At 45.7% G+C, this 21,629-nt stretch overlaps 1 protein-coding gene across 7 annotated transcripts in view; it reads left to right on the top strand.

Annotated features, from left to right (window-relative positions):
* Window positions 1-21,629, top strand: part of AUTS2 (activator of transcription and developmental regulator AUTS2) — a 790,137-nt gene that overhangs the window by 703,426 nt on the left and 65,082 nt on the right. For all 7 annotated transcript variants that reach the window (XM_055796871.1, XM_055796873.1, XM_055796874.1 and 4 more), the window contains one exon: window positions 13,972-14,020. In XM_055796871.1, coding sequence (XP_055652846.1) covers window positions 13,972-14,020 — 49 coding nt within the window. The remainder of the gene's footprint in view (window positions 1-13,971; window positions 14,021-21,629) is intronic.

The raw sequence follows: 21,629 nt of genomic DNA, 5'->3' as shown, positions 1-21,629 counted from the left end.
TAATGCCTGGAATAATCCAGGCTGGATAGAGATCAACTGATTAACTGAGTCTCAGGAACAATAGCTCAGCTTTGGTATCAATTTTACTCTTTCGGCTTCCTCTCCATGACCTTCCTATCATTAATTTATTTCTATTATTTTGTATTTGTCCCTTTCTTCTTCTAAATGCGCACATTTATTTTGAAGTAAATGCCAAGCGTTCAGCCTTGCAGATCATTCATGTGTTCCATCCCATTTATGAAACATTACATTACAAGAGAAGATAAACCTGCCTGCTCCCGCTAACACAATAACAATACACACAGCGTTACACGCAACATGACTGACACAGTAATTAATAATAGAGGGACTTTCCGTAACAATCTTGGAACTCTGCAGGCCTGGCTCTAGTGGGTTAGCTGTGTATTTCTAACATTTTTTTCCTCTTTCAGGCACCGCAGTTCAACCTTGCAAAGGCTCTGTCCCTAATCCAGCAAAATTTCTAACATGGTTCTTAAGTCTGAATGCCAGAACAGCCCCCTTAGCTTCAAAAGGACTTCTTTTTGCTTAAAGTTAAGCAGATATTTAAGTGCTTTGCTAGCTTAGGGTCAAAGTGTTCAGCACCTTGTTGGACTATGTCTTATCTACCTCCTCATTAAAGATACATCAGAACATTTGGCATGTCTTTATCAAGCGGAGAGGTGCAGCCAATTGACTTTATGTGACAGCTAAAAGTGAAAGAGATCAAGGGAGCTTGAGAGACAAAGAAGTTAGGTTTTGTTGGAATCTTAAATGAAAGGAAAATAGCGTTTTGAGAGCCAGTAAAAATTGTTTCTTGTGTTAGAAGGATTTTCTTTTCAGAGGACTTCAGATCAGGACTCTTTGAGAGATTTGAGTGTGTGGATGGAGGCTGGAGTAGAGCAGAATCCATCTGCTTATTTTGTTGTCAGCCTTTTTGTTGTGAGTACCATGACCTTCTGCAGCGCTTAGAGCATAGACTTCTGCAATCCCAGGTGGAGACATGCAGAAGAATTGGGAGCCTTGAAGAAAGTCTTAGCGAGACTCTCATATAATTTTGACAAGTGGGTTAGAAACAGCAAGGTGCCTGATAGGCTTAATACTGAGTGAAACTAGACAGCAAATTTACAGCAAGAGGTCAACTATATGACATAAATCGATCTCCCACATTTCCAAAATGATGACCAGGGAGAAATTTTCTCTTTTGGCTGCAACATTAGCTTGATTAGTTCTCATGGTACAAATTAAAAGGTCATTTGCATTCATATTTCTGTTAATGACCGTATGAAAAAACAATTTGCTTTAAACACAACATTGTGCCCATGCTTTCTCATGTGCTGTAAGGTCAGCGTGTGTGCGTGATGGAGCCTTGCATTCCATAGCGGAGGGCCGTGAGGTCCTGGATGAGGTTCTGCTCTCACCAGAGGATCAAACAGTAGATCAGACTGAGCAGCCTTCAGGTTTTGGCACTGCCTGCGTTTGTCTGGATGTTCCTCCCCTGAGGAGTGGAAATAACTATATCCTTTGTCTCCTGTTCACTGCCCTGCCTGTTGGGTTGCAAGGAGTGTCTCCTTCTGTGTGGTTACGCTGTACCTTGTGCCATGAAACCCGCATCAAAACGTTTTTCTGGAGCCCAAACAGTCAAGTGGGTTGGTGCAGGGGTTGTGTGCCAATACCAGTGGCCCGCCAGGATGATGGCCAAGGCACATTTTTGGAGGTCCTGAGAAGTGGAAAAGATGCGAGTGTTGTATCTTGGGTGATGGTGGCCCTGCTGCAGGGATAGGGCTGGAGTCTCTCATGAGGACGGCTGTGTTTGGGGCAGTTCTTAGGCAGTTCTGTCTTATCTGATGCTTGTGTCAGTGACCCTCATTGTGAGATGAGAAGACTCTCCTTCTCCAAGCCAGAGGTCCGCACAGTGAGCTGCCTGGTTTCCCACCACCACTTTTCCCTCTAGGAGAGTCTTTTTCCATCTGTGCCTTCTTTTCTACATCCTGAAGCTTAGATGCAACTAGAAAATCCTTTTTTAATAAAAAAGCCAGCATCAATGTAAACTATGCAAGTGTCACGTTTACATTTGTCCTTATAAGGCTCATCAGCAGTGGATGTGCGGTTCTGCCAGGCTTATTTATTAAAGTGTTCTGCACGGCAAAGGAAATCTCTCCAGTGTTATTTTCAGGCTCAGTGAACTCCAGAACGTATTTGTGAGTTTTTCAGTTACGATGACATCAGTGTGGAAACACGAGGAAGGGGACTCGGCGACAGCAGGCAGCTTTCCTGCCACTGCTAATTTACTGCCTTTCTGAGAACCTAAACACTTGAAGTATTAACATCATTTCAGCTCTTAAGTAAAACTAAAGAAGTCTTTTCATCTTTCCATTGAGTGGTGAGCTCCTTAAGTAGATCACAAGCTTTATGCTGCTTTGTCTGAGCAAGGAGGAAAACTTTAATTGTTCTCATCTTCTAGTGCAGGTATTGATTAATAAAATGTATTAGCAAAGATCTTGGCCTACTTTTCGCACCATCAAACAAGTACTTAATGACTGTATTACTATGAAAATGGCATCGCTTTAAAGCATTGGGTTTTAGCCCCTTTGTACTTTGCTTTCATTTGATTTTTATTTTTTTTTCTTATCCCATTATGAACAATAAAGTTTCTCCTGCACTTTAACATCGTGCAGTGGAAGGGAGAGGAGGCGGAGAGTAGCTCTTAGCTAGGGGTACCCGACTCGGCCAGCCTGGGAGCCGCAGTGCCCGGGACATCCCCGGGCACAAGGTGTGCTGCCGGCTGGGGAGACTCTCTGCAAGTGCAAACTGGTCAGCGAGCAAACGCTGGAATGTAAATCTGTATAATTTACTCTAATTTAGCATTTGGTGGGTAGGAATATTAATATGACTCACATGCTAAGAGGGAGAAGGTGTGTTTATGAGGAACATAACTAATAGGCCTGTGTAAGGTGAAGAACACTGCCTCCCACCTCATTTAATCGTCTTGCCTCCTTTGGGTCCCATTTGTAGAATCTTACTGATTTTACACTGCTTCGTAGCTACCTAACAGCCTACCTCCTCCCACGCCACACCCCTGTGCTCACCTATGGATATCATACATCATGCACAAAGTGCCCATATTTTGCACACTGACTGAGCGCCGAATCCACGTGAGTTGCACCAATTTACCACTGATTGTCAGGGCTCGTAACGGTCTCAGTTTTTAAATCCACCTTCTCACAGTAGAGCCGGGAGTTCTTGGGAATCCTGCCTCTTTGTAGCCTCAAAATGCAACTTGACTCAGTCTTGACAAGCCTCTCCAGTTCGCACCTTGCCAGGCCACGATGTCGTGCTAAACGCTTTCATTTTACAGCACTTTGAGCATTAGTACAAAATTGTTAAGACCTGACAACAATTTGATGCTTTCAATCTTGATGCTTTTATCAAATCTGTCTTTGCCTGTACCCGCTAACGGTTCCAGCCAGGCTGGCTACTGAAGCCAAGTAGGGTTTACGGTGCCTGGAATGACAAAGCATTTCTTGCTGCAAAAAAAGTGTTATTGCAGAACACTTCATAATCTGTAAATTTGGAACTAAGGCTCAACGTTTTAGAGTACCGGCACGGGGAAGTCCCATGTCGTTAGCTTACATATGCACTGTGGTGACAATAACACTTGGATTTTACGTAATGCTTTTATACCCCATGCTGAAAATGGAGGCGCAGGGAAGTGAAATGAGTCCAGCTGCCTTCTGCACCTGGGAAAACCTGACGATATACCCACACCTGACCACGGGGCCACGGTCATACCTGAAACAAAACATGTGAGTCCGCGTTGGCAGGCACGTGGGCATGCGGCTCTGCTGCACACCAAGTGGCTTGGGTGCCACGTCGGGATGGGAGAGTGGAGAAACACGGCTGCGTCGCTTAAAATAGCCAGAAAAGGACCCTTAGTCCTTTCTTGCCTTGTTGCCTTCGCATTCACAAATGTTCATCTCTGTGTCTCCTTTTTTTTCCATCCTTCCTAGGGGCGATGACTGACAGATTAATATATGTCTAGCTATGTGTCTTAGAAATCAAAAGGAAGGTGCTGTCAGAATCGCTTGTCAGAAAATGAGATTAGGCACACTTGTCATTTGCTGAGGATTGCAGTCTTTCAGAGATAAGGTTGCATTTAATGAGTGTAAAAAGCCTCCTTGTGAAAAAGGGGGTGGTGCAGGAGAGAGAGAATGATTATTTTTCTGGTGTCAGCTGAGTGCTTTATCATATAACTTGATACCGTGGCACCCTGGCAGGCACTGATAATGGCTGCTGGGGCTATTGCACCTCTTCAGTTGCTCTGCAGCTTCAAAAGTGATGACTTGTTACCTGCTTTTAAACTCTCCTTGGATGTTGAAACCCACTATCCTAAGGGGAAGAAGCAAAAGCATGTACAGTGTGTTTTAAAGAAAGACCTGTGAAAACACACAGCATAAAGGGAATGTGCTAAATGTATAGCCACTTTCCCCAGCAAACTATAAAGAATACTCAGCGGGTTTCAGTGAAATATGGAACTTGTCTGACAAGTGAAGGATAACTAATGAGAAACAGAGCTGTATCCCACTGAAACCAATTGTGTTTTGTTATGGAAAATATTTATCAAGCTTTTTTTTCATTTGTTGGTTCTCCTAACAGTGCCATAATAACTCCTCTTATGTATGTTGCTCGGTTTCTCTCATATACATCTCAGTTACTTAAATCTGCCGTGGGGTGGGGTGTTTTTTTGGTTATCAATTGGATATTACCATATTGCACATTAATATTTTAGGGGAATGTTTCATTCATCAAAGTAATGGTCATTCTTTTGCCAAGTTAATGTCTTTGCGTGGTTTAGAAGCTGGCTAAACATACAGATTTATTGTTCATAATCTACTATCTAAATATGAGATGACAGTCAAAAATGGAATTTATCCATTCAGCAGAAGAGACCCTACTTTAGCTACATGTTTCTGCAATAGTATTTCTTTACTTGGCATACCTCTTTTAAAATTATCCTTGGAAGAAGAGATTTCTATCGTATATTCTCCTCATCAAATGAGATGTGATTTTCATTATTTTGCTTGAATGTTAGAAAATGAAAGAAATTACTTGATTGGTTTATGGTGCTGATTCAGCATTTTCTGGGCTAAAAATGACCTGAAAGACAGAATGGGATTACAGTGTGCAATAAAGGATGCTTTATTCAGTGATAGGAAAGTCTCTTCTTCTGACTGAGAAGAAGAGAATGAAAAATATTTCTCTCTTATTAGTTGATTCAGTACCCAGATATTGACAGACAAATTAATTTGAAATACTTCTTCAGTTGCAGAACCTGCTAGCAGGCAGAAATTAGGGGAAGATAATGGCCACAGCTTAAAAGTGGTGCATTTATGAAGTGTATTCACAGGACTACTAGTGGATGGGGAAGAATTTATATTTTATCTTCTTAGTGATAGGATCTTACAAACGTTCCCGGTTAGACTGTAGTCTAAGTAGCAGCTCAGGAACCCAGCAAGGCCTCTAGGAGCTAAATCCAGCTAACCCATGTTCCATCAGTAACTCAGAATTCAAACCACAGGGAGGTATGCAGAAGAAGAGGTAAAATGCACGTATTTTCTGATTGAGAAGTTACAGCCAGGAGTAAGTTTGGCGATTCTCACTCTTCATGGTTGGCAGAGGGAAGGAAAGGTGACTGTGGTGTTCACCTCAAAGATTTCACACCGTTTGGAGAAGCGTGGGGGAGAAGTGGCTTCACACTTGTAGGACAGTTAAGATTTCTCTTCAGTACAACGAATGGATTCAGAATTTATCAAACCTCCTCCAGGTGCACAAAACCCGGCTAAATTCTGTCCTCTGAAGCAGTGGAGACCACTTAGTATTTTATAGGACTGGGCCCATAAGGATAGGGAAGAGAGAGCAGCCCTATTGTTCCCTGAGCCCCACTTTTTATCTTTGTTTCCATTTGAAACCAAAATCATAAAAGTGCCTGCAGAGCGGTTGCCTTGCTGTTCCTCTAAATGAGAATTCCAGCTTTTATGCTAATTCCGTTTCAGGTTTCTTTGAACCTGCAGTTTATGGGCCTCTGCTTAAAACTGCAATCTGTTCTGCATAAAAGAAGGGATTACAAAGTGGTTTAGTTTTGCAAATGCTGCAGAAAAATAAAAATAATAAAAAAGTTGCACTGTCATTAATACGCTTTCGCAAAAGTTTTCTGCTTTGTCAAATGAAATGCTCTCCTTACAGTGAGAGCTTACCCAGTGAACTTGTATAGTCCAGGAGTTCTGTTTCCTTCTAAAAGGTGCGTTTACTTTTTGTATCCCCTTTTCCCCTGCCGTACTTCAGCAGAAAGCCTGCGAGTGCTCTGTCCCTGCTGGAAGGGCCGACACGAAAGCATCGCTTCATCCGCTGCCAGGAGCCCGCCGGGCGCACCGGGCGCTCGCCCTCGGGGCCGATGCTGCACGCAGCAGCGCAGGGGCAGCCGCCTGACAGAACCCAGCCTCGCCACAACGTACCTCAATGGCATCTCTTGGTACCTTGTTACAGCATAAACCAGCATAGATTTTGTCATGGTTTAGGTCACTCTCAAGAACAGGTCCTTTTCCTGAACCTTTTTAAAGCGTTAGAGTTTAAGTACTTTCTGGTTGGGACGTTATGCCGTAGCTTGCTGTCCAAAGTCATAAAATGCCACTGATAGCACCATAAATTCTTTTCCTGGGGAGAAGAACCAGCATCTCCTATCCAGTAATGGATAAAATTATGTATGTTTTCAAAACATTATGGAGGACTTTATAAAGCCTCGTAATCACGCTCCTAACTCGGACACCGTCATGTCTTCTGGAAAGATTAGCAACTTAATGGAAACATAAATGTTTCCAGTCTTTCACAGAATACCAAAGAATTGGACTATCCACTTTTCATGTGGCCAGGAAAAAGCTGCAGAACCTTCCAGGTGAGGTGAGGTTTGCCATAAATAATTTAATCCAATATAATCTGCTGTAATTTCAATATTCATTTGCTCCTTGTGCCAGAGATGGGTAATTCTTCTTTGGAATTACTCTACGACTTGGAAACAAATGTCTGTTTCTCTGCCTGCCGTCTAGGCAGCTTTAGGTCATTTTTATAAAACAGTTGGATCCAAAAACCTCTTTAGGAGAGTGAAAGATCTTGAAATCACTTTTGATCCAAGTTCAATGCACTTCATTTGGCTGTTGTTGTGGCAGAAACAAATGTCGATGCTGACAGAGACCACAGACAGATGAAAAAAATTCTGGCAAGGTCCCACACAGATAAGAGACAGAAGGTTTCAAAAGATCTATCCAGGCATAACCTAAAACACAGGAAAGTAATGCTGTCAAGGGAGGGGGAAGCTTAGTCCAAAGGCCATTTAAATCATTAGGAGGTGGTGGTGGTTGTTCCCCCCCTTGATTTAATTTGGCTTTGGGTGAATTCCTAAACTCCAGACTTCTCATTCAGAATTATAAAACGCGTTTTGTGCATGCATAATGTTCTAGCAGGAAACCAGAGGTCCTCTACTTATCTCTAAGGCACGAATAATGAACATAATGAGGCCCACAGCCCTGCCAATAAGCCTTAACAGCCCTAGGGAGATGAGCAGGTAAATGCATCTCTGATTTTGTGCATGCTGAGATTTCAGGTGTGGCATGCGGTTAACGTTTGAAAAATCCAGTACAGACAAGCCTGTAGTTTAATCCAGGCTAAATTTATCAAAGTCTTGTGAGGAGTCTAGGCTTTAATTAGGCCAGTTCTTACCATGCTGAGATGTGGAAAGTTTTGACCAAAGCGCTCATAGAATATATGAGCTGCCACACCTTAATTTTGCGCACTAATTCCTCATCCAGGTACAGTCTCGCTTGTCCGTGCAGTCCCAGGCTACCCCAGTTGTTGTGCAGAGAACGCTTTGCCAGTTTAATGCCTTTATTAATTTATTTTTGGTGGAGACTGAAAACCGCACTCAAGCCATCTGTTTCCTTCACTGAGCTCATGAAATAGCCAATCGACTGCGATGGCTTTTGGCTACTGTCCACTGTTTATTCTAGAAACCAGACGTGAAGCTATCTCTGTTGGGTTTCTAGAGGAAGAGATGGAAACCACCTCTCTGGCGGCACAAGATTATCTTTGCAATATATATTTATTAGGAGATGCAAAAAACCTGTGAAATTTTATCAGCCAAAGTCCATGCTCTGGTGTGTTGCAGAAATATAGGGATAACGTTGCTAAGGTGGCCAGCTTCAAAGAACTCTTACTTCCATTGCTAGAACCAGGATCTAGAGTTGGCCACAGTGTTTTAATTTTCCAATGAGGACGATCTGTCCCAGTTTTACCAAAGCGCTCACACTCCTGATCAGACATGCAGCAAAAGCACCGCAGTGTTTGTGGCCAGTCTTCACTGGGAGCTGTTGCAGACGTGTTCCTCTCCTGCTTATCGTCATCGTGTTGGTTGTGCGTTATCCCACGTGGTTGTCCCACTGGAAACCATCGTAGTCAGTGGAACTGTAGCTCATGTAAGAATTCTAGAGAAGCCACAATGTGATGCTGAAGGGCAAAACTGCTCTTAAATGGATCATACAGTGATGGAATGAGGAACAAATGAGAAATATTTCCATGAAATCCTGTTACTTTTCACAGGTAGTTGGTTGGAAGTTTGTTATAGGAGTTTTTCCTGACGTACAGCACTTTGACTTGCGTGGACAGTCCAGACCTTTCCCTCCTTCCTCTCTGACACCGCAGCGCTGGCGCCAGGCAGAGCCCCCAGAACCACCACAGCACTGGGTGCGTGGTTGCACCCAGGGCACCATGCTGCTGCTGGGGACTGCTGGGGGCCACGTGCCCACCCTGGCACCCAGGCCGGGCCCTTGGAGCTGACACCTGCATGTCTCTTTTCTAGCTCCCCTTGGATGTCGGGGCATAACTCTCCCCAGGGCTTGGGGCAAGTAGGGTTTGTCAGCCTGAACCCAAATCCAAAGGGTACGTACCTAAGGGAGTTTAACTCCATGAGCACTCTGAGCCCGGTATTGGTTTGCAACCAATTTGGAGATCTGAAATCTTGAAAACACTCCCGGGCAAGGCCTGCTGAGCCCACAGCCTTCTCTTAGCACCTCTCCATCTCCCAAGAAACTCCTGGCTGTGCGGGGATGCTGTGCCGGTGAGCATTGCTGCCTCTTGTCCTCACAGCACCTTGGTTTGTAGGAGACATTCAGTTGGCTCCACGCGCTAGTGAATGAGCATTTATACAATAACGTGGCTGCGCATTTACTTTCTGCGGCAGCTGTTAGTGATGGTGCGCGGCGCTTAAGGAAAACCTGCGGTGACTCAGGGATCCACCGGCCGTTGGCTGTGACGTTTGGTGCGGGAAGTAGAGCAGAGCGGGGCTCAGGACCCCGGCCCCACCGCGTACCCCTGAGCACCGGGTCTCTTCCCCGGGAGGGGTGCAGCTTTGGGACAAGCAGGAGGGTCTCCAGGCACGCCACCCCGTCCGAAGTTAGGGACGTTTATTTTCAAGTTGTTTTTTTTTTAAATAGAAATTTCCGTTTAAAAAAAAAAATGTTAAATGCAACACGGTGTTTTCGACCCGCGGTTCCCCCCGCGGAGCTGTAGCGATGCGCGTGGGCGTGCGCCGCCATCCCATCTCCGCGGCCGGGGGGGGCCCGGGCAGCGCGGCCGAGCCGTGGGGAACCCGCCCCCCGCCCCCGCGGTGGGGACCCCGGCCGGCGGCGGGGCGCGGAGCCCGGCCCGGCGGCGGGGCGGGGCGGGGGGAGGAGCCGGCGGCGCGGCCGGGTGGGAAGCGCCTCTCGGAGCGCCGCGCAGTGCGGAGCGGAGCGCCCGGGCGGCGGCGAGGGGTCCGGCCGGCAGCCCGCAGCCGGGGTCGGGCGGAGCAGTGCGGAGCGGAGCGGCCGCCCCCGCCGGGAATTACAGGGTTGCACGGTGGTTTCGGCGGGGCCGGAGGAGCTGGGGCCAGGCCGCTGCTGCTCCCCGATGGAATTCACCTGAGCGCGGCCGCGGCGAGCCTGGACGGCGGGAGGGACAGTGCCCCGGCGGGGGCCCGCGCTGCCTCGGGAGAGGAACGGGCATGACTTTTTAAAAACAAACAAACAACAAACAACAACAAAAAATCACCCCCCTTAAAAAACCAACACCACCAACAAAAAAAAAACTAAAAGCAGAAGAAAAAACCCAAAAACCCAAAGGCGCCCGAAGGAGGGGACGCGCCGCCGGCGCTGGACCCCGCGGAGGGAGGAGCGCGGCAGGAGCGGCCGCCGGGACCCGGAGTTGCCGCCGCGGAGTCGCTGCTCCCCGCTCGCCGCCGCCGCACATGGTTTTCTTTGTCCTGCCGCTCCGCTAGCGCCCGGCTGCCCGCGCTCCCGCACACCCAGCGCTCGCCTCCCAGGGAACCATCTTGCGGGGAGCGGGGAGGGGGCCCGGCCGCCGGGAAGGATGCCCGCCGGGCGGCCCGCGCCCCCGGCCCCCGGAGCTGTCCCTCGGAGGATTAGTTGGGGTTTGGCGGCGGGACGCTGAGCGCCGCGCTGGACCGGAGCGCACCGCGCACCGCACGCCCCTCCCGCAGCGCCATGAGCCCCGGGCCGGCGGCCGCGCCTGCCCCCGGGCCAGCAGGTAACGCCGCTTCGCCCCACGGGGCCGGGCAGCGGGGGGGGGGGGGTCACGGGGGGCGGCGGCGGGGCCCCGCGCTGGCTCCGCGGGCGCGGGCAGGTGCGCGGCGGGGAGCGCCGGGGGCACAGACCCGCTGGGGCGAAGGCGTGTTCCTTGACGGGGGGAAAAATACCCTCTGGGTGATCTTTTTCTGATGGCGATGATGGTTGCCGGCTCGTTTGTTTCGCGCTGAGAAGGATTCAGCAGCGCTCGGCGACGAGGGGGTTTCGAGGGGAAAAGGGGTGAAGTACGAGGAAGGGAACTGCTCGCAGCCAGCCCGGGGCTGCGGCTGCTGGGGGGGTAACAGGGACCCCGCACGGCCGGAGTGCTCACCCACCCCGGGATGCTCTCCCCCCCCGGGTGCTCCCCCCGCCGCATCCTTGCCCACGGGTAGCGCCCTTCCATCAGCTGCCCGAGCAAGACCTGGAAGCGGCCGGGATGAAAGGGAGCGGGGGGAGAGCCTGGCTGGGCGCTGCCCGGGGGGTGGCCGAGCCCCCCTCCGTCGCTTGACCGTCGAGGCTCGAGCACCTTGCCTGGCAGCTCCGCCGGGGCTGTGCAGGCGCTCTGTGCCCTGCGCACATTCCTGGCCATGCAGAGCAGGTTTTAGGTCCGCGCTGCCAAGGCATTGCATTGTCCCCTTCGGCCTCAGTGCTGAGTTGTTGGGGATTTTTTTTTAAATTAATTTGCGCTGCTGTTGCATGATGTGACTGCCTAACTGCGAAAAAATAAAGAGTTGCCTGGAAATGGGTACAGTATCTTATCTGCTGGCAGAGTGTCTTCACTGCTCTGTCACTGCTGTGCTACCCCCGTTGCTGTTTCATATTTAGAATCAAATTTTAAAGTAATGAAACAGGCAGTCAAAAGTTCCATCTCGCCGTTCAAGCCAGTGAAATGGCTTTGGGGTTATTTTTACGGTAACCCAGGCAATGTTTGTTTTTTTTTCAAGTTGCTCTTCCATTCGGTAGCGTGTGGTTGGTAACGCAGGATGAGGCTCACTCCCGGACAAGCTTTGTCTTTGTAAAATTATCCCTTTTTTTAGGTGCGTGTTGTACTGATCATTATCTCCCAGCTTGCTCAGGAGCGGTTCCCAGGCAGGGTGCATTGTGCACCACGCTATGTCCGAGGAGTGCCACTTCCACATCTCGCAGCAGTGTTTCTGACTGGTTTAGGCAATGGCACAGGAAAAGATTTCACCTGAAAAACCATAGCTTAAAACCAGTCCCTTGGCTTACACTTCGCATTAGAGCAAACTTCTTAAAAAAAAAAAACCCACCAAAAAAGAAAAAAAAAGAAAAAACCCCCACAACATTTTCCTCTTTCCAGTGCTTGGAAAAATCAAGCATATAGGAAACTTACAGCTTCCCTATGCTGTTTTGCTTTGAAGCAGTGAAATAAAGTAATAGCTGAAACTGTAAGAAGTTTGTTTGTTTTTTAATACTGGAGTTTCTAAAAAGAAAGACTGGTTCAGAGAGTTTTGACTTCTGAGACAAGCTGCATTTAAAACCACACAACAGATGAAATTCACTGGAAATGGTGATAGTTTTTAATCAGAGAGCAGGCTGATTGGTAAGTTAGGAAAGCATTGAGCATCTCTCACATTTGTTGGACTAATATTGGACTGCTCTTTAAAGCACATGGCCTTCTTGATCTTTTCAATTTGTGCATTATTCGCATATTTTCATTAATTTAGAGAAAGTCGTCACTGAGTAATAAATCCATCATAGGGTAATAAATCCAGTGTTTGCAAGGTATTTAATTGAGAAGAAATACACCAGCTCAGCTTTTAAATAAGCTAACAGCAATCTAGTACAATCTGTCTAGAATTCTGAAAAAGAATAAAGCTATTTTTAATGATTAATTATAGAAATCTTGCATGTTGTTAACTTGAGGGCAAACAAATTTTTTCAGTGTATTACTACACTGTGATATGCAGTCTGAACCGTATCTACTTATTTATCGGTAATTTTGCATCTAAGTTTTTAGTATAGCCAAGGTATCCAATATATGTGGCTTGTCTGATGGTTTTTATCTGGTTTTGAATGGAGAAATTCCTTCCATTTAAAAAAAACCCCGCAGCCTGCTTTCCAAACAGACAGTGTTTTTCATTATTTTTCCTGAATCCAGTGAGAAAACTGTTTCTAGGAGAAGACTAAAATCTTTCTCAAGTGTTGCATTTTATCCCTGGTTGCAATATTTTATTACGGAGTACATTTCTTTCAATGTATTTGCAAAAAGCAGACTGTCTCTCAGTGGGGTTGGATCCAAGATACAGTTCAAAATTGAACGGCTCTCTGCATTTTGTGAATGTGTAGGTGGTAGAAGTTTAAGCTTTAGCTGTACTTACGTGTGTATTATATATGTGCATGCATGCAAACACAGCAGCGCACAGATGCATAAACTTAGCGTGTTCTGCTTTTGGGCTCAGGATGTTTGTAAAATTAACGTTTGCTATGTTATCTTCCCCCGTCTGGTTTCTTGCTGTTAGAGTTTCTGAAAAGGGGAGCTCAACGTTTTTGTGTGAAACTTAAGTCGGGCTTTTTAATAATAGGTGGAAAGATTAACTGGCATGCTCGCGTACAAACAGCAGTAGCAGATGAGCTGGTAACACAACACGAGGAGGAAAATCCTCCCACGGATAAAGATAGCTTGATGAAAAATAAAATTGATTATTAGTGTATACAGAGTGTGGTGTCAAGAATCAGTTACTCTAACGAAGGCAAATCTTAAGTGGAAAGATGTACTAATACATACTAGTATCAAATAGTGACATATTCTTTTATTTTTCAAAGAACTTGTAACAGTAATTTGAGAAATTACTGACCTGAGTTATCAGCGCTGCTTTAAAGATGGTAAAAATCAAATGGTAGACAGAGTAGGGGTCTCCAAAAATACTTTACAAATTAATTAAGAAATCTGCAATTCTGCAAATTGCCTGAAACTGGGGTGTCTGATCCAAAATCGTGATCCTTCTCCATTGCAAAATCAATATCGGAATGTATTGGGTAATTACAGCACAAACATATAGTTTCTGTGCTGCTAATATGTTGAATAAGAAAATAAATTTCTTTATGAGATAGAATCCTTCCAAATAAATATCTGCACTGCAGGGCGGTGAAGCACAGCCAAACAGCACCACCTCACGGACGTTTTCTTCGGATACTGCAGCTCCCATCAGCTCCCTTGGTTTTGTCACCTGATTTGTTTCTCTAAAATATACATACATATGTGTGTGTGTATAAATATACCACCATGCCTTTTGAAATCTATCACTTGTAGAAAATGTAACATTTTTTTTTATTGGTCTTTCAGGCATCTGATGCGAGCTCTGAAAAACTGTTCAACGCTGTTACAAATAAAGGTAAGACTGCAATTCACAGCACAAACATTTTTTCCCCCACACATTTCTTTTCATGGCAATTTCAATGGGAGATGAAATGTAACTTGTCTTGCAGAAATGTCGCAATCAGCTTGTTAGTGCTTTTTATGTTTCTCTTGGTTTCAGACATGTTCTGTATGCTTGGTAATTGCTTTTTTTAATATAAAATATAGGCTTTAAATAATGCATTGCCTGCCAGGTCAGAATTAATTTAAATAACAATATTAGGGAATAGTTTATTTTACAAATGGCTTTAATTTAGGCTCATTTAAATAACTGTAAGAGTTTTCAAAATGTTTTAACTTGATTGTTACTCATCAGCTACATGATAGACGTGGAATTATGAATAGCCAATTTGCACTGCTGACAGTAATAACCAGCCAACGTTTAGTATTCACAGGATAATAGTCATAAACTATGGCTTACTGTGCTGTGTGCTTTCTGTAGAGTTAATAAATGATATAGAGGGCCACATTTAAATATTCAGTATTCCATTAATTTTTTCCAAACAGCAATCCAAAGAGAGAGTGGCTAATGATATAACAGTACATTAAGGGAAAATTTACCCTAAATCAGTGCCAGTGAGGTTCTGTGCAGAGCTTGTCCTGAAGGAGCGTTATTAGAAAGACCATAGGCTTAGGGGATTTTTTTATTTTTAATTCTTAATTTGATTTGGTTTGTGTTTATGCAAGGAATGTCGAGGGAGCGGCTCTGCCAACGAGTGTAATACTGAGCCTTTAAAATGGGTCTGTTCTTTACCCCGCTGTCCTACTTCTTAATGTCACTGCATGGTAACTGCTTAGTAAAAGGGTTGTGCTTCTGGCTGTGAACACAATGTACCCTACCTCGATGGTTTTTGGGGACCTTTGGGTCCATTTGCTTTAGGAGAGCTGGTTTTGTTGAGCAGGTGTGGATTTGCTCAGTGTTTGCCCTGTGCGCTTCTCACCAGGTGTGGGATTGTCATTCCAGTGGATCATCCTGTTATTTTTTTGTGTCTTTTAATTCTGTGAGACCGTACTGGTTTAACTGGGGATGGTACGTGACGTTTGGATTCCCATGCTGATACGCTATTGCTTCTGAAGGCTTCTGCTGCATGTTGAATTATACCTGTATTTAATGGTGTTTCGGGCCCGTATCACTGTTTTTCATAAATTAGCATCCTTTGGAGGTACAGTCTGTGATTTCTGAGGCCTGGCGAGGTTATGTCCCTTGGCGAGCTTACGCACCGTCTCTGATGGATGGCATTTACAGATCCCCCCTCGGCCCCTCCATAGGCGGAAAGTGGGTGACAAAGAGGAGCAGAAAGGAAGAGTTGTGTGTTTGGAGTGACCCAAGGCCCCCAAACTACATGTGACTGCATCTTTATTTTGCTAATTTGCTGTAAAAAGCTTTGGCATCTGAGCAGCCCTTTCTTGGGGCTGGGCCAGGGCAAGGAGAAGCCTGGCGGTGAATCCATGAATCCACATTCCTGGGGCAGGCCTGTAACCAGGGCAGGGGCTCTCCTCCCCCGGGGGGTGATTGATGAAGAGTAGGCCTCTCTTCCTCTTCCTTTCGTTTTCTTTTTTTTTAGTTCTTCTTTTTTTTTTTTTTTTTTTTTTTTTGAGTCAAACACATTTCCCACATTCTTATTTTTGTTTACTTACCCAGCTTAATTCGTGGCATCTATTTGGCTGTGAATACCCATGCTTGACAGGGAGCCTTTTCTTCCGAGATACTTTTCTTTGGTGATTTAGTTCCCTTGAAAGGATTAGGGTTTCTTTGTGTAGCCTAAAATCAACATGGGCTTTTCGAAGCTTTGCTTGGGAAACCGTACACAAATAAGCTTTTTAGTTGATGGTAGATTATTCCTTTGCCCCTTATTTCCATCAAAATGGCGTCTTTCTTTTCTCCTCCTGAGTTTCCCCTTAAAGCCATATGCTAATTCCTGTTGGTAACATGAATGACAAGGGAAGAATCAATGCAAATCCAGGTGCGGCCAAACTAGGCTGACTGGTATTTTCTTTTTTTTTTTTTTCTTTCTCCACCACCCCTCACTTCTTTTTTTTTTTTTTTTTTTTTTTTTTTGCACTGCAAGAAGGAGATTAGGGGGAAAGAGGGTGGAAAAAGCATAGGGGACAGTTTTGTTAAAGGGATTAGCATTCAAACTACTAAATATCAGGAAAAGAGCCTCAAAAAAATCCTCTGTGTGGAGATAAAGTCAATAACCGCTGGCAGCCCAGGTGCAGGGGCTGGAGGCAGTGGGGGGGCTGCTGCCTTCCCTAAGCGCCTGCCCTGGGGACGGCTGGCGACTGCCCGGGCGCTGTCACTTTGATATATTCCAAGTTCAAGTTCTCTCTCTGCAATTCAGTCTGTTTGCTTCCAGGCCAGTTCTTTCCCCCCTGTGTTGTCCATGGTTGCTTTTGCCAAAAGCAATAAAAGTCACTTGTAAGAAAGGTCAGATTTAGCATTGGGTAAATCATGATGAAACCTTCAAAGCTTCTGGCTGATGGAGCAGGCGGGGGGGGGGGCGGCTCGGCAGACTGACAAGTGCACATCCCTCTGTCCACAGCCTTCCTCTTGGATGTCCCACGGCTGCCAGTGTCTCACATGTGCTGTTTTTCTTTTTTTTTTTTTTTTTTCCCCCTCTTACCACTTTTATTTTGCAGATTTATTTATAGCTGAGGTAGCAGAGATTACAGAAGTAATGTGTTTACAAAGCATTTAAAAATCCTGAAGTGTTTTAGGTCTTGTATATACATTTGGCCCCTTTTGGTCATTTAGTTGTGGATTTCAAGGCTGAAGATGAGGTCAAGCTCTAGGTGCAATGAATTAGTGTGGCTGTGTCATGCAGAACAGTCCCTTCCTCAGAAGTGCTGATAATTAAGAAAATCTCGAGCATAGTGAAATCCCCCCAAACCTCCCTTGAAGGGGCAGTAAAACCCCTTGAGAAGTCTCTCCGCTTCCATTTGGGAGTTGGCTGCCAATGGGAATGGGAAGATGCATCCCTAAATCTAGATGGGTCCTGTGAGTTTTGGGGGGCAGCATGTGGGTGTTGGGGCCCCTCAGGGCTGGGGTCCGTGTCTTAGCCAAGCGATGCTGGGTTGGAGAGGGCTGTGGGGTTCCCATATCAGCTCCACTGCTGGAGGTCCCCAGCCCTGTGCCGTGTCTGCAGGAGGGGTGGGAATATGGGAGGCACCTGCCTTGGTCCCCAGGGCAGGGATCGCTGTAGCTGCTGCTGAAACGAATTGTCCCTGGTTGTGAATCAGAGCCCTGCGCTCCATCGCTTGGGCAGGAACGCTTTACCTTGTCATGTTTAAAATTATCCAGGGAAATAATTCCCATGGAAATCCAGGTGGCTGTGTTGGGAGGTAACCACCAAAGGGTCTGGGCCCTTAGTAATGCTTGAGAAAGCAGCTGTTAACATCTGAGTAAATGAGATGGACAAGGGATGGAGGAGGAATGCGTCCCCACCTGCATCCCCCAGTCTGTCCCCTCCCTCCCTGCAGGCTGGACCTTCCTGTTTGGGATTGCTGCTTGGAGTCCTTATGTCTTTGAACGAACATAACTTTTCCTTACCCTCTGAGAGCGTCAACCTTAGCACCATTAATCCTGGCCAAAGTACAGGTTTTGTTCATGAATTTTTGTAACATGACTTATCAGCATAATTAAATTCCATTATCTCTTAATAATTTAAATAGACACATCGGAAGCTGTAGAGCAGGCAGCTCCTGCTACTACTATGTATTTCATTTATGTTAACTCCCTCCTACGTACCCTTGGAAAACAGCTTTTCCTGGAGGGAGAAATGAGTCCCAAAGTGATGAAGTTTTCATTTGTGCTGTGTATTGAAGTTTGCCTTTGATCAGAAACACAATTGGGCTGTTACAGCTTTTTATGTTCAAATTGTTTACAGGATGTTCATGTAAACTTTATGAATCCTTCTGCTTTGTGGCACCACCAGCTGTCAGGAAAATATTTATACTCTCAGCTGGAGGTAGATCAAGGCGTCTGGGTTACTAGTCGTCACTGCTGGCTGAAATAACTGGTCAGGTCAAGCCCTGGCATTTTGGGTGGTTCTGCGGTGGTATCCCTCCCTAGAAAAGCAGGCGTGTTGTTGTTTCTCCCCTGTTCTGTCTGTGGCAAATCGTTTCTTAAGGATCCTTTACAACAGCTGTTTCCATAAACAAGTAGGGAGCTAAAGCTGGCAAATACTTCTCTGCTGATCCCATTCACAGGAGATCCTTGTCTGTGGAGAAGTGCTCTCGCCCTCTTGGAGTAAACCACCCCCACAGCATCTGATGAGTATAAGTGGATCTGTTGCTACGTAGATGGCATGTGTGCAGCGTTGGCATGGTCAGCGTGCCAGAGAACTGACTGCTGCTGCCTCCCTCCTTTTCAGGGGTCTGCAGGAATCTATAGAATGACCTTACTCACTCGGTGTGTCTTCTCAGTGTTGCTTTCAATGTTCGGGGGTGCTGCTGTCTGCATATGTTGGCCCTCCATACTGCTACTTCTCCTCACTGAAATGCTTCTTCCTAGCTTGCTGTTAGGGCTCCGGTGCAATACCAGTGCTGCAGGCAACCCGCCCACCGGCCAGCAAACCTCAGGGACTGCTGAATCATGTGAGCCGTTCTGCAGATTTTTTTCTGTGGTTGTTACAATGGCTCAGCCTCCTGAAGTGATGCTGTGATGATGATGTCTCCTCGCCTTCCCGGTGGAGACTTCCCTGGTGGCTTTGGATCGCTTGGTTTGCCTGTGTTTCATGGGTTTCAAAAGGCTTTTCAGTATTCTCCATGTGGGAGTTCAGTGGCTGGTTAGTGAGGGGCTGAGCACTGGAAAAAGCCTCCAGTTTGGTGGACCCCAGGTTTCTTGTACCTGCGAGTTAGACTAGAAGAACTGGTGTATGCATCACTTACTCTCTAACTTCCATGTCAGGCAGATAAAAAAGTTAATATATGTCTTGAAGAGGTGGCCCTTTGTTCTGGAACACGAAAGAGCAAGGCATTTATTTTTGTGCCGTGAAGACTTCATATGAGCAAGAGCACATCCCCTTATGGCTGCCTCTCCTGAACACAAACCACTCCTTTCCATCCATACACTTTCCATGCCCCCTCCTTCTTTATGTGCTGATGTTTTTTTGCCTGGGACGTGGCAGTCAGGTGGGGTTGCCAGTGCTGGGAGATTGCATAGCTGTTCTGTAGCTGCAGGAAAAGGTCGATGGATAATGTGATGTACACAGTGTGCCCAGAGGGACAGGCGAAAGTCAAAGGTGATGTCTTCCAAAACTTTGGATTCTTAAAATCTAAAACTTACAGTCTTAGAGAACAGGAGTCTTCCAAGGCTTCTGTAGGCACTGGCTTTTCTTGACCGAAGTAGCAGAGGGAGACAGTTGAAAGTGTTGTTCTGGGCATCCTTGCCTGTTTGGACTGGTATCGGGTACCTTTTGGTGTCAGTTGGCGATTGTATTCCCCCAAGAGTTCATTTAAGGCTGTTCATTTTAGCTAAGTCAGACTATTCCAGTCTTAGCAAAATGGCAATATTTACTAACACATAATTGTATCTATTCTGGAGAGAGTGTTTGTTCTATGGATTAACTTGTATTTGAATTTCTAAAAAAAGACTTACCAGCATTGGGCTGTAAAATAACAAATCATGATAATTGGTTCAAAGCAAGGTGGGAAAATTCTTGGGACAGGAGCAATTTGATGACAAAGACCCTGACGTGACATACCTGCAGTCAGTGGAGGCCAGGCTGGAGTCTGGAGTGAGATTTCATAACTGGAGCATCCTGCAGACCTCCCATATCTGGCCGCTGTTAGTCTCTCCCTTGTAATAAAATGTTGTTTTCTCTGAAAATGTATGTTTATTTAACTAGGTCTCTTTTTGCTTCACAATCTGGATTCCATTCAGTCAGTTACCACTCCAATTAACTAACAATTATTTAACATTAACAGTAATTACAGACGCCAGTTAAGCGCCTACAGATGTCAACTGTTAGCTTTGTACCTAATCACTCAATGAAATGGAGAAAGTTCAACAAACATCAATTAGCCAAGCAATTAGTATGAGGTAGGAAAGAGCATGTTATCGTGTGTGAGCTGATTCAATTTATTTTATTTTGTCAGTAAAACACACACACACACACACACACACGCACACACGCACGCAGACAAGCAGCAATAACTTGCTGAGATTAGATAAAGCTGTATTGTTTTGCTGTTTATACAAGCTTTTTCCCCCTCCTCTTCTTTCCCTTACATAACTTAAACGTGCTTTGCCAGGCATTTGTTATCTTATCAAATACATTTCATTTCAATTGGAAAAGCACAGCAATGTCATTTCCAGCAGAGAGGCGAAGGCCGTTTACATCAGGTTTACACCAGCAGGCATGAGCTTTACCCCAGCAGAACCATCACCTTAGCAAAGCTACTCCTTCGAGCAGGTTTAACCCGTGAGTTAAACCAAGGACCGCGTAAACACCAATGCGCTTCGTCAATGGATATGAGATTTTAGATAACACTGAACAATGTTAATTGCTTCCGTCATCTGATTTATCTGTGTACTTAATGTTGATGCTGGGTTGACCTGGGCTCCGCAATGCCTCGCTGAGGCTGTAGGAGGGCAGAGGGGCTTCCTCGGAGGGTGGGTCAGCACGGCCTGAGCTGTCCCAGCCCAGATGGGGTGTCTCCGTCGCATGCTGCTGTCTGAAGAGCACTGTGTGGCTGCAGCCCTCCTGGGGAGCAGCTGTGCCTCCAGCAGCACCACATAGTGTGTGCTTGCGTGGCTAAAAAAAATAATTAAAAAACCAAAAAATGGAATGGGCCATAAATTAACTTTACCGTCAGAAAGAAACAGTTGATTTCTAGCCAGTATCCAAGGTGTATTGCGAGTCTCTCGGTTAAGATCTTTTGAAGGCTGTAGACCTGTGCAGAAAGTGCTCGGTGTGCAGCATGCGGCGTACGCAGGGTGCCTGGGCTTCCCCAGTACCCAGCTGTGCTGCTAACCCGCCACTTCACCTCTGTAGTCCCTTTTCCCATAGGATCTCATGTCTTCTCACTTGGCACAATTTCACACCCCTTGCTCAAGCTGTATTACATCCAGATACTGTTAATTAGGGAAAAAAAAAAAAAAGAAGAAAAAAAAAAAGGTATTCCAAAGTATCTCGCATCCTACTGTCTTGACAATGTGGATATCAGTAGGAGATTCATAGGGGCATTTTTAAATAGTTTCTGTGAGTGCTTCAAAAGCAAAGTGGCTTTCTTCTTCCAGTTCTCAGCTGTCCCCCAAACAAGCATTCTTCTGCCTTCATCACCGTGCCACCATATTTTAAATGTTTCTCCATGTAAAATGATCCTACAAAGTAAGATACTATTTTATCATGCAGACTGCCCACAAATTTCCACAAAGTTATTTGTATTAGTCATTGTTTTCCAAAGTGCAGGAGCAGGAGTGGAGAACTACAGGCAGATCTCGCTGTTGCTTTCCAAATTCTCAACTTTTTGGTTTCTTTCTAGAAAAACACAGAGTCTGAACATGTGAAGAAACCCTTAAGTATGTGACTTGAGTGCAGTAACACTTGGCTGAGTAGGCAGAAAAAGTGAAACTGAGCTTC

The sequence above is a fragment of the Falco peregrinus genome, chromosome 2 (genome assembly GCF_023634155.1).
Source record: "Falco peregrinus isolate bFalPer1 chromosome 2, bFalPer1.pri, whole genome shotgun sequence".
In the NCBI taxonomy this organism is placed as follows: Eukaryota; Metazoa; Chordata; class Aves; order Falconiformes; family Falconidae; genus Falco; species Falco peregrinus.
The sequence above is the reverse complement of the archived record's forward strand: the minus strand, read 5'-3'. Positions and strand labels throughout refer to the sequence as shown.